General features: G+C 44.7%; 1 protein-coding gene across 27 annotated transcripts in view; it reads left to right on the top strand.

Annotated features, from left to right (window-relative positions):
* Nucleotides 1–13,295, top strand: part of KALRN (kalirin RhoGEF kinase) — a 640,493-nt gene that overhangs the window by 280,482 nt on the left and 346,716 nt on the right. For all 27 annotated transcript variants that reach the window (XR_004989615.2, XM_036447859.2, XM_036447857.2 and 24 more), the window contains exons 7-8: nucleotides 9,424–9,615; nucleotides 13,042–13,173. Coding sequence is in view for 26 of the 27 variants with exons in the window: in XM_036447859.2 (XP_036303752.1) it covers nucleotides 9,424–9,615; nucleotides 13,042–13,173 (324 nt within the window). In the remaining variant the exon portion in view is untranslated. The remainder of the gene's footprint in view (nucleotides 1–9,423; nucleotides 9,616–13,041; nucleotides 13,174–13,295) is intronic.

The raw sequence follows: 13,295 nt of genomic DNA, 5'->3' as shown, positions 1-13,295 counted from the left end.
ATGACCAAGAGCATGCCAAGAGCCCTAAGGGGGAGGCTGTGGAGATATAGAAATTTGTATTGAATTCTCTCTCCATGGGCCCTGTTTCTGTCCAATGTGAGTTTTTAAATCTTTGGGAAGAAATTTCTCATCATCTCTCTTCTCTCTTGAGGGACATCCTTGGCCAGCCTAATTGTTTCACATTTATGGCAAAGTAAAGCAGCATTGTGTGAAACTGCAGGAGAACTAGGGGGCTATCCCTGGCTCTCCATTTCCTTCCAAAAGTTATGCAGTCATAGGCAGGTTATTTTGGTTTTTCAGAGTCTCCCCACTGTAAATGGGGAATAATGACTGTGCCTTTTCCAGGAATGTTGTAAGGATGAGATGTGATCATGCGTTTGAGGCACATGTGGCATGGTGTTATGCTTGGTGAATGTTTGGCTGCTGTTGTTGTCAGGGTTGGGAGTGTTAAAAGAAATAATTCTCTTTGTTCAGGAGGAGCGCCTCAGAGTTATCCTCTGCAGAGCTTCTCCAACTTTAATGTGCACACCACGTATCACTTGGGGCGATCTTGTTGAAGTGCAGATCCCGATTCAGAGTGTTGGGAAGGGGCCTGAGAGTCTGTACTTCTAAGCAACTCCCAGATTATACTGATGCCACAGACGAAGCTCTGCATAGTCAGGCCCTACAAGAGAAAGGGCTGAGGGAAGAAAGTCCTAGTGGGTGCATTTTCTTGAAGTCTTATAGCCTCGGATTTCAACCGTAAAGGCAGCCTGAAATTACTACATCACAGCCCAGAAGAGCTGCATTGTTCCCAACCACTCTCTCCTCTGGTACCACCAAACCTGATTCCAGCTGCCCCACAGGCTCCCTGTCTTATCAGTTCTGCAGTGATAGCTCATGCAAAGATACTCACCCCCTCCAAGGAGTTTCACTCAGAACTGAGAAGGAAGAGAAAGAGAGGCTGGCTTCTTTTTAACTTAAATCAGCTCCTGGGTTTCCTGGCCCTGGGACATATGGCCAGGCGCTTGTTTTCATGGCTGCTTAATGGTTTGTAAAGCAATTGCTGGAGGAAGCATTGCTGCAGCAAGCCAGGTGAAAGGGACAGTGGGGTTCAGGCCAATGTTATCTTTGCTGAACACTGGGCTGCTCCAGCTCCTTCCCTCTCTCCCCCCGACAGTGACAGATGGCTTCCACACGGTTTGACCTACTGTTTGGCCAGATTCGACCAGAGAGTCATCCATCAACTGCCCTATTTGGCCCCCTAGAGGGTGCCCTGTGGTTTGTGGGAGGCAGGAGCTGGAGTGTTCATTTAGAGCTCATCACATCTCAGCTATTGCAGAAGAGTTTCAAGCATGGACAGCTCTTATCCCAGATGTTACTCTCCCAGTGTCCATATGTTTTGAGGGGGATCAGCAGGTTTACATGGTGAAGTTAAACTAATTAATCATAAGCTGATGCTTTAACAGCTCCAGTACCCAACGTGGGTTTGGTACTAGCAAAGATGTACGCAATACATATGGCATCATCAATCTGGAGAAAGGAAGTGAGGTTCAGCTTTTTCCATTGCTTTGGTACAGTCTCTTTATTTTCTTACTGATGTCAGATGTTACAACACCACTGAAAGCTGTATGGGAAAATCTCCAAATACTTCTCCTTATGACTTTCTTTGAATGTGACAAAACCAGACCTTAAATTAATATAAGCTGCAGGGCATGTGAAAGGTAGCTATAAGCAGGGGGGTCGGGTAAATTAGGAATCAGGAGGCCTGGGTCTAGTCCCATTTTGCCTCTCTCTTTGTGTCTTTGAACGCATCACTTGATTGATTTCACACATCTTTAAGTATTTACTAGGTGGACTCAAAAAATGTCTGGGTTTTTTACCCCCCTAACTATAAAAAGAAATTGTTACATGAACTTGGCTTCTAAAATACTATAAATAATGTGTTTATATTCCTTTCCTTATTAAAGCAGTATTTGCTCATTAAAACTTGCCTATTCCACTTGCCTATAAATTATACTTTATTTTTAAAAAGGAAAAGATCTACAAAAGTATAAAGAGATGGGGAAATTTGAGTAGAATAATTACAGCTTTCATGGAATGCAATCTGACCAAATCTATTAAAATTAAAGGCCCATCAAAATAATTTTTAAAACTAAAAATACTAAATGTATTAAAATACAAAACCATTTTCACAACCCTTAGCATTATTTGCAGAGAAAACAAAAAGCAAAAATTAGAAATAACCTTTGTGTCTCAATAACAAAGAGTTTGAGAAAAACCAAAGGTTAAATACAAATTCCCCATTCGCTCCATCACCCATAGACATTTAATGTTTTGGTGGTTCAGCGGGGATGAAAAGGGCTGGAGGATAAAGTACTGTATATGTTTTCTGTATAATTTTTAAGAAATTATTTTTGCACATGTATAAATTATATTTTAAAATCTTCTCTATGTACAAGAGAATTGAGATGAGAAAAAGACCCCCCCAAAAAATTCCCACTACCATGAGTATATATCTGATTCAAAATAAATAGTTAGTGACTGATAATATGTGTGTGCTTCCTTACTATACCCAATATTTTTCTCAGCTGAGATTATACTATTTTTTATATATTTTGTTCCTCACATTTTGATTCGACATTTGGTTTTCACTTGACCTGAATGATTGTTGCTGAGTACCTCGGCCCTTGGATGGTCATTCTCCAGCCTCACTCCCTTGACTTTTGGGTGTGAGGAGGCAAGGTCTCCAGAACTTGTTCAGAGGATGGAATCCCTTTGAGGAAAGTGACCCCCATGTGATTGTTGTGCCTCTGCTTCTCTGATGGTCTGATGGATGACAACCTCCATTTTTATTATAATAACATAAAAGCTGCAGCCCCATTAACTGGAATGAAATTGAGAACTCCTGCCCAGGACTCATTCTTCCCAAAGATGAGACAGCTCTTCACTGCCTCCTCTCCACCAATCAGGAGATGAAGGTGAGAAACGTCCCTGGACAACAAAACGAAGGGCCCCATGCCAGCCTGGGAAGAAGGTTCTGCTCCCTTTGCCAAATGGCCAGGAATAGGAGAAGGATCTGTGCCCTTGTATGAGAACAAGACATTCCCACTTCTGGGTGCTTTGGGCTTGGCTAACACAGACCAAGGGAGTGGCAATGCTTTAGGAAGGCTATCCCAAGAGTCAAAGAGTTTTGCTTTTCCAGCTTAAGGTATGGAAGAAGAAGTCACTGACTGATTCTGAATTCTCTGATCCCTCTGGGCCAAGGAAAGACCTGTGGACAAGTCAGGGCCCCGGACCCTTGAATTCTAGGGGAAGGGCATCTGCCAGCAGGGGTGTGCTGTGCAGGGCAGGGGCATGACAAACTGCCAGGGCAGCTTCGCCTGTGATAGGGACTTTTCCCAGGAATAGTAGGGCACACTGTGGCATGCTCTCTGAAAGACACTGGGACCTTGGACTCTTGTTGGAATATATGCCTCTAACTGGAATAGTTTATGTGTTTTTCCTTCTGTTGTTCTTTTAGTGAATACTTCAAGTTGGTTTGCATTTAATTAAGAGAGTTAACACCAATCTTCTGTAACTGGATGATGGAAAAGATAGGACATTCTTTGAGTTATTGGTTATATGCCAGGCAATGGACTGGATGTTTTATGTCTCATGTAACCCACAGGAGAAAGTGCCTGATTCATAGTGGGAATCTATGACCACAGGAGTGTAAAACTCACCCCTGCTTGCAGGAGTGAAGTTAATGGGATTCAAATAATACACATATTCAGAAATTATCTGTTCTTATAAACAACCCCTGACATGGAGCTTAGGGTTACCAGAATGATAACTTGCATCACATGACTATTTCTAGAAGACCAGTATCTCTTTCAGAGTATATCACATAAGAAACTTCATCTAAAGAGAAAAGTTATCTGGTTTTTTTAAGTAGAAAGTTATCCTCATCTACAAGCAACTCTGCATGTTTTGTAGCCAGTCAGGGCAGCCAGGAGTCAGGTTCAAAGTGAAAGCCTTTGGCAGGGCTGAAAACTCATCAAGATTCTGCCAAGAAGTTCTTTCAGGAGAATGACTCTGCGCCATTGATTTCAGTTCATCACAACAGGAGACAAGTCCTCAGAAGGGGGCCGTTCATCCTGTGATCTCCAATTAATGAACTCAGGAATGAAATGAGAAAACAGAGAATTTTGGAGGCAACAAAAGCTGGGGGCAAAGTGTAAACACAGAGGGTATTTGAGTTAGCAAGATTTTGCTGGAATTTTTTTTTTTTTTCTCTATGTGAGCAAATGCTGGGAGGAGAGCCTTTGGGGAGAGGTTGGATGAAGCAGCAGACAGTGCTGTGGGAACTTGCATTCTGCAGGATAGATCGTGTTTAAACCTGGACTGCAGTACTTTGAGTAACGTTAATAATGATAGCACTTGAATATATGTTGGGGGAGGGGATTGAAGTTAACAAAGCTGTTTTAAAGCAAGGGATTAAGAAGACACTCATGCCGAAACTGGTTTGGCTCAGTGGATAGAGCATCAGTCTGCAAACTGAAAAGTCCCAGGTTCGATTCCGGTCAAGGGCATGTACCTTGGTTGCGGGCACATCCCCAGTAGGGAGTGTGCAAGAGGCAGCTGATGGATGATTCTCTCTCATCGATATTTCTAACTCTCTATCCCTCTCTCTTCCTCTCTGTAAAAAAAATCAATAAAAATATATTTTAAAAAAAGAAGATATTCACTAAACTAGAGTTATTAGTTATATTATTAATTTCTGGCCAAGGAGTCAGGTTAGTCTAGGCTAGTGATCCACAAACCGCTGCGGCTCGAGAGCCCCATGCGGCTCTTTGGCCCCTTGAGTATGGCTCTTCCACAAAATACCACGTGTGGGCGCCCACGTACAGTGCGATTGAAACTTCATGGCCCATGCGTAGAAGTCGGTTTTTGGCCTGGGTGAGTCTATTTTGAATAAGTGGAGTTAGAACACTCAAGGGACCAAAGAGCCGCATGTGGCTCGTGAGCCGCAGTTTGCCGACCACTGGTCTAGGCAGCTCTGCCCAGGGGAACGAGCTGAAGAAGAGGGGGGAGGGAAGGAGCTGGCATGTGGTCACTCAGCTCCATGTGGCCTGCACATGGCATGGCAGAGAGCAGAGCCAGAGTGTGGGGCTGAGGCAGAGGGACCGCCGAGGCTGTGTGTGTGTACTCTTCCCTCGCCAGCCCTTTAGGACGCAGGGCAGTCTTGAAAGCACAAGTCAGATCACATTACTCTATTGTTTAAAACTTTCTCACTGCACAGGACACTTGAAAGTCTTGAGTTCCTTTTGTTTCTTCAGTTTATCCCCCACTTCCTCCAAAGAAGAGGGTTTCAAGAGGGGAATAGATTTAGTCATCATTCCCCCAGGCACTGAAGATAAGAAAGAAGAAAACTGTGACCTCCTGAATTCTCTCTACGTTCAATCTGGTGCCCTCCATAAACAGAGAATGTATCCAGGCCTGGATGTGGGGAACTGACAGTGCTTTCTCAGAAATGGAAAGGCTGAGATCATTTAGCTCAACTCTCTCACTTTATAGATAAGGAAGCTGAGACACAGAGGAGGCAAATGACATCTTAAGTGAGTGCCAGGGCTGAACCAGCCACTCATGTCTCCTAACTCCTGTGAGTTAGATGCCCTCAACGGATAGACAGCTCTACAGATGAAGGGAATTAAGGCTGGCAGGCAAGGGTGGCAAGGCCAGGCAGATGTGGGGGGGGGGGGGGGGAGGTGTAAAGAGGCAGCTTGTAGGAAATGGAAATGCTGTGAAGTCAAAATATCCATTCCTGCTGGCTTTGTCCCCAGGAAAGATTATGCCCCCAAATACTCCTTAACGGAGGCATAATCAGTGACACAGAACCACATGGATGGGTTGCCCAAAGCCCATGGCATGTCATCTGTGCCTAAGGACTGACCATCCCCATTTACTAAGCCTCTTAATCCAGCTCTTTAACTTTCTTCTTTTTTTAGACAGTTGAAACCTTCTCTGCCTTTTTTTATTTAGTTTGTGGCTGCAGTTTACAATCTACCTGCCCGTTTGCCTCAGGTTCTAGGCTGAAGGAAAATGAGGAAGATGATGATGGTGACCTTGGGCTTGAATGTGACGTGCTTGCCATCTTCTGCTATTCTGAAAAGGACATAGAGGGGGAAATTAACAAGTTCATGAGTCGACATTATGTTTTTTCCTCTATTATGAGGAATACTGCCTCTATTTTGTGAAGCATAATCATTTGTTAGTTTCAGCAAGACATTTAACTGCCCACTAATAAGGAAACAATAAAGGCATTGAGTGTGCTAGTTTCTGGGATGTGAAGTGTAAGCTGTGGTCTGTCTTTGTGTGTTTTTAGCTTTCAGTTATGATCACAGGCTTTCAGGCTGAAGGGAGCCGTGGAGGACGGCCAGCCACACTACCACCCCCTGCGCAGGGAGCCCCCTCCACCTCCTGGGTCCCTTCCCTCAGCATCCCCACAGCAATAGCCTCTGCCTCTGTCAAAACACTCGTTTTCCTCTAAATTACAGTTATTTGAGGACTTTTCTTAAGCCTCAACTGTGACCCCCTACAGGCAGGAATCCTGTCTCATTCCTCTTTGATCTCTCCCAGCGCCCAGCACAGAGACTGGACCAGTCTTCATAAATATTTGAATGAGTGGCAAGGTGTTAACAGCTTCAAGAAGGCAGCACAGTCAGACATTTCTAATAGCTGGAAAGTTCTTCCTGAACCTGAGCAGAAGTCTGCCTCCCTGGGTTCCCTGTGAGGGAGAATAGAAATAGGTGGTGATGACAGAGGGCCAGCCACCCAAGAGGTCCAGGAGGGACCCTGGACACAGGCTGGTGCCCGGCTCTTATTGCTTTTCTTGCTTCCTGAGTGGCTGAAAGAACACAAGGTCTTTTTCCAAGGACAGGAAAACCCAGCAATCCCAGACAGTCGTGGATACACGTGTATGCGGGGACCAGTTCCAGGATTGGAATCCAGGTGGCAGTGCCCCGCCCACATCCCCTCAGCCCACCCTAAAGGTCATCTGCAGACAGTTCCCCCCACATCCTGACAGCTCCCTGGGTTTCTTTGCCCAGGGTCACGCTCAACCTGTGGCGTGTTCTTGGCCTGTGTGGAGGTCAGGCTGGAAATGCCAGGGAGTTACCACAGGAGAGACTTGCAACAATGTTAAGGTGACCAGATGTCCCGCTTTTGGCGGGACAGTCCCGATTTTTAACTATTTGTCCCCTGTCCCAAGGTCTTTTTAAAAAGATTTAAAAGAATCTTTCCAAAAAATCAGGACCTTTTTAAAACGCTGCAGGACACGGGACAAATTGTTAAAAATCAGGACTGTCCCGCCAAAAGCGGGACGTCTGGTCACCTTAAACAATGTGCAATGAGCAAACACCCCAGATTCCTCACCTCTCGGTGGGACAGCTCAGAAGAACGTTCAGGAGGGATGCCCCCCCCCCCCCCCCCCCCCCATTGCTCATAGCAGTAACCCTCTCGTGTACACAACCTTTCTTCGTTTTCTCCCTGACCTCTTTGACTTCCCCACTCCCTGACTGTGCTTCCTGGGATCCCATCCAAGTAAGCTACCTGCCCCAACCCTTGTCTCAGGGTCCTCTTCGGGGGAACACAATCAGGAAATGTGAGGGAATCTAAATATTGCTTCTTTAGAAGACAGAACTTTTCAAATCAGTAAATGCCTTTTTTTTCTTTTTCCTTTCTATTTCTAAGTGCAGAGTTGGTTTTTCTGTCAGTTCTATAAATAGAGTTTAATTTTAAATATAATCTATGTCCTAACTCAGAAAACAGAGCTGATAATGACTTCTAAATCTCTGAAGGATCGTTATTTCAAACAACAAGTAGGATATTCTAGTCCATGAAGGAAATGTACTATGTCAGAAAGATCTTGGGCCAGACTAAAGAAATGTATGGGGTCATTAGATATCAGGATGGATTTGTGTCCACATGTGACACTCAACCTTTTAAACTACACGGAGGTTTTTAAATGAAGAGGGTCCTTATCTACTTGGCTCAGGTTTTTGGATGGAGTGCTTAAGGAAAAGCTAAGATGAATGGGTACCATGAGGGATGAGGGAAAGAAAAGTAAAGAACCTTATTAAACGTGCACAGTATCAATGAGTTACCCCTGAACTACTGGAACCAAGAGGAAATGCTGTTGTTGAAGAATATTTGTTGTCATTGGAGAAGATTTGTAACAAAGATCGAGGCTGTACAGGCCGCCTGCCATCCTTCTTCAGGCAGACACGGTGTGAGTCCAAAGGGCTCTCTGTGGGTGCCACACTGTTGCTTGATGGTTAATAGGAGGTAGCAGTTAAAAATAACCACGCTCACTGGTCTTATGTTTGTGGGGGTTTTCTTTGGTCTTGTTCCTTCCCAGAGAGTTTTCCGCTAGCTTAGTAGGAAACAGCGCCCATGGTGGTCATGAATTTTGACTGGCAATGAATGATGGGAATGAGTGTGAACAATAGCTCAAGATAAAAGGAGTCAGCAGGGCCTGGAGAGCCCCACAGATGCCTTTTGGGGTCACGTGGGGAAATGTCCCTAAGTAGAGATCGGAAAAGGCTCCATCGATCTTTAGCATGGAAAAAGGTCGTGGCTTTAAATGTTCTCTTTATTTAAATCCAACCTGATGGCCAGCGCCTAGTTCTTTTGGAGGAGGGAGCAGTGTGGGGGCAGCGAAGGCTTCACTTGTGATTGGAAGATGTGGAGTTAATGGTGTAACATATGCCCTATGCCCTCTTTGATGTGCATTGCTGCCCTGTTGTAGGTGGCAGTAATGCCCCGGGTACAGTTCTCTCCTGAGAAAGAGAGGTGCTTTTGCCTCCTTAGTCAGAGCCATTGCTTGCAGAGAGTAACTCTTAGAACTAGTGTCCTGTTGGCACGACCTTCTAAGATGATAGTGAGGTTTACTGAGGCAGTCCACTTTGCGTGGACTGCATTTATGTGCATTAGTAGTTGGCACGGAAACTATTCTGGTCTCCAGAATAAAAAGCCTCTGTGACTATACCTGCTATCTGTAGAAACTTTATTATAGACAAAGACTTACCTTAGGCCCAAATCGGATATGCTGTTGTGGTCTATATCAGTGGTCGGCAAACTCATTAGTCAACAGAGCCAAATATCAACAGTACAAAGATTGAAATTTCTTTTGAGAACCAAAGTTTTTAAATGTAAACTATATAGGTAGATACATTGTTATTAACCTAATTAGGGCACTCTTAAGCTGGCCTTTGCTAAAAACTCAGGGGGCCAAAGAGCCGCACGTGGCTCGAGAGCCGCAGTTTGCTGACCACTGGCCTACACCATCCTCTCATACTTTTTACCTGGGGTAGCTTCCTTCCCCAAACGCTCACCCTAATGGTGCTCAGTGGATGCCTACTCAGCATGCCCCACAAAGCACTCACTCTCCTTTCCTTCCAGAACGCCTATGTCAACATCAACCGCATCATGTCCGTGGCTTCCCGCCTCTCTGAGGCCGGCCACTATGCCTCGCAGCAGATCAAGCAGATCTCCACGCAGCTGGACCAGGAGTGGAAGAGCTTCGCGGCTGCCCTGGATGAGCGCAGCACCATTCTGGCCATGTCCGCAGTGTTCCACCAGAAGGCCGAGCAGGTGAGGCCACGGGGGGGCTGCTGGGGTTGCGGTAGGTGGGAAGGGGGAGGACCCGGGGAGGGGCAGGTGGGAGGAGAGGCACCTTGTAGAGAGCCCGGCTCCTCTTTGAAACCCTGGAGGCCCTGCTGAGTCATTGCAACAGTAACCCAGTCTGCCTTTTTCATGGCCCTGTGTACATAAAGGAACAGTGGTGGTTGTGCTTATCATCCAGACGAGAAGGACCCAGGGCCTGTTACATCCCCTGGGTAGTTTATTGTTGTGTGTCCTTGTGTGGGCTGACTTTTAGTTTGCGTTCCCTGAGCATAGACCAAAGCGGTGAAAGAGTCATAGAATCCTGAGAGCAGGGGACACTGATTTTATTATGGGCAATAATAATGTAGCATTAACACTTGAAGTAACAATGATTTGTTCTCATTTGCTTACTGGTGTTGGCCAGTGACGTTACCGACTTCTTTTAGAGAGAGGATTCTCAAAGCTCAGAGAGAGTAAACACCTGCCAGAGATCCAGTGGTGTGCTGGAGCTGGCTCTGACCAGATTCTGGAGGCCGAGTTGTTAAAATTCCAGAAATGTTGTGAACTGGTTGTTAAATATAGCTGTTACTTAAAACTAAATTTATATCAAATATGTCCTATTTAAAACAAAGCCAACACATACTCAAACTCATTACATCCTAATTATTTTGTTACATTTCTTTATCTAAATTCTTAACATTGTCTATCATTTATTTGGAAGTGCATATCTGTGGTGGAAGTACTATATAGTGTGTGCTACCAGTCATCGCTGCCTAACTCTGTGTTTGGTGAGGTCACTTGAGGGTTTTACAGCCTGGGAATCATCAAATGCTATAAACCACAGCTTGATCTATTGCTTTATTGATTGTCTAGACTCTAGAGTCTTACAAAATGAGGGAGAAAGTATTTAGAAGTGCAAACTAAACTTGAAATGTGTCTTGTCTGTTGTGCTTACGTTGTGAATAGCACACAGAATTGAGGAAATAGCCTTCTGATATTGAGAAATGATTATTCCATTCAGCCAAGAAGCCCCTCTCATCACTGATGAACAAGTAATGCTCTGACATAAGTCTTGAGGTATTTTCACTTTTGTCTTACACCAAAATTGAAACTATTAACCAGCTTTCATGACAAAACTATACAACTGTGTCACATGCAAAGCACCCTGTGAGCACCTGTTGGCTACATGGAATTTACAATAAAGAGCATTGTGAATGTTATTATTCTGTGTATGTTTTGCATATCTTTCATGTTAGTAAAGTTTATAATACATATGTGTGTATGCACATACATATATATGCTGGTGGTTAGACATTTATTAACATACCACTGTGAAATTCACACAATTTACGGACAACTGGGATTTCAACCCATGTGTGTCTAGCAATGAAGTCTGTGGTCTTGACCTATACATTTCTTTCTTTGTATGACATTTGGTACCTCACAGATAATGAAGAGTTGGACACAAGATCATAATCTTTCCCTCTGCTACCCACCTAATGTGGAAGGCAGTATGGGATCATTGAGAGTCCAGGCTTGGGGAACAGACACATGGAGGTTCCCATCGCAGCCCCATGATTGCATTAGGCAGTTCATCCCACCTGTCTAAGCTTATTTCCTCATCCCACCTGTCTAAGCTTATTCCTCATCTCTAATGTGGGGTAATGCAAACCTCCCAGCATGGTGGAGCATGGTGCCTTGTGTGCTTTTTAAATGGCAGATTCTACTGTGGGTCTGTCTTCAACATACTCTCCTGGAGTTCTGTATTCCCTTCACTGTGCCAGTTTCCACCTGAGACTTTCCAAAGTCTAAAATACTTGTGTTATGAGGCAAGGGCAGCCATTCATTGAGAGCGATCTAGCCACGTTTTTGTTTGTTTGTTGTTTTTTAAGATGCCAGTGGTAATGGCCAACTGTGGCTGGTTCCATAATAAGGACCATGAGAATATTATTCATATCTAATCATCCAGATTGACAAGGAAGACTCATGCATGCTTCCTTCTCTGTCTGTCTATCTTTCCTGAGCTCCCGTTTTGTGGGATCTGCTATAGGACTCTTGTTAGAGGATTACAGAGAAATTGCAGGGACTTTAAAGAGGTACCCCCCTCCACAATTGACAAGGAATGTCAAGGTGTTGTCATGCTTCTTTATAAAATGGTTATTGGTGGAGCAGAGAATCTTCTGAGATGTTATCAAAGCAGTCTGATGCTGGATAGCACCCAGGACTCTTCTAGAATTGTTAAGAGATGTCCTAATGTAATCACACACACACACACACACACACACAGTGAACAGTGAGCCACACAACCAACAGCCTAAGACTGAAAGCTGATGGTGACACCACAACTGGAGCTCAAGTACTTACAGAAAATGCAGTGGCTGGAGGAGTCAACTGCTCGCTGTGGTTTCCTTAATTTGGATCAGGAGCCATTTTATTTGTATCTGTTTTTAATGCAGTTTCCTCAAATATTACCACTTCTTCAGGGAAACTCATAAACATGATTCTCTTTAGCTAGGGGGGAAGCACACACCAAACGGATTCAGGCTGTTTTTTCAATGTGTTTGTTTAGGGAGCTCTTTATTGTCCTCACGTGGGCTGTTCTAGGCAATGAGATATAAAGGTCTTTAGGCAGTTAATTTGAATGGTGCTGCGCACCCAGGTGAGAGGAATCACAGACAGAAACATTCCAGGCTGGTGGGTGAAGAATTATTTGCATATTTAAGGTGTATTTTTCTACCCAATAACTCTGAGTGATTTCAGTTGGCTCACCCTTTGTGCGCAGAGACACGTAGTCCTCCACAGTTGTTGATTTTCATTTTTAAATAATTTTATTTCTGTCAAGATCTATATATATCACATTCCAGGAGCCACTGCCACTGCGGGCACAGTACAGTCTGTAGGGATCTTCTTGAGGGTTAATCTCCATTCCTTGTGGGAAACATCTCTGTAAGTTCCCTGAGAGGCCTGTATGATACGTTCCTCACTCCTCTTCAGACTCGGTGTCCACACTGCAAAGTACCTGAATGGAAACATCCCCTTACATTCAGTGTAGCCCCTCCCGTGTGCACAGGACAAGCAGCTCTAATGTATACATGCAATGTAGTATGCTTTTTGCACACCTATATTGCATAGTCAGTGTGTGGATATAACCTGATGAACATGCAGATGGCTCCCACCTCCAGCAGTTTCATAATAGTTACCTTTGTCTGTGGAAACCACACTTCCTTACTGCGTCTGACTTCTTACATGGAGTTAATATTTGTACAATTAAAGGAAAACCTCCACCCTCTGCAGTGGTCTCTGAAGGCTTCCAGAGATCCTGATGCTTCTTCCCAAGGCATCTGACCTCTACTATATAATCTGCCCATTGCCCAACCCAGTGCCCACACTGACCCAGTTGGCATCTACTTCCAGTTCCTGTCGGGAGTGGACGCCTGGTGCAAGATGTGCAGTGAAGGTGGCCTGCCATCCGAGATGCAGGACCTGGAGCTGGCGATTCACCACCACCAGTCTCTGTATGAGCAGGTGACGCAGGCCTACACAGAGGTGAGTACCCAGCAGAACACCCAAGGGTCCTGACTGTGCGTGTATGGGTGGGTGGCGACAGCACCGGCCTGTACACTGTGGAATAGCCTAGGTTAGACTAAGAAGAAGAAAGGCCATTTCCC

This window comes from Pipistrellus kuhlii, unplaced genomic scaffold (genome assembly GCF_014108245.1).
Source record: "Pipistrellus kuhlii isolate mPipKuh1 unplaced genomic scaffold, mPipKuh1.p scaffold_m20_p_2, whole genome shotgun sequence".
Lineage (NCBI taxonomy): Eukaryota > Metazoa > Chordata > Mammalia > Chiroptera > Vespertilionidae > Pipistrellus > Pipistrellus kuhlii.
The sequence above is the reverse complement of the archived record's forward strand: the minus strand, read 5'-3'. Positions and strand labels throughout refer to the sequence as shown.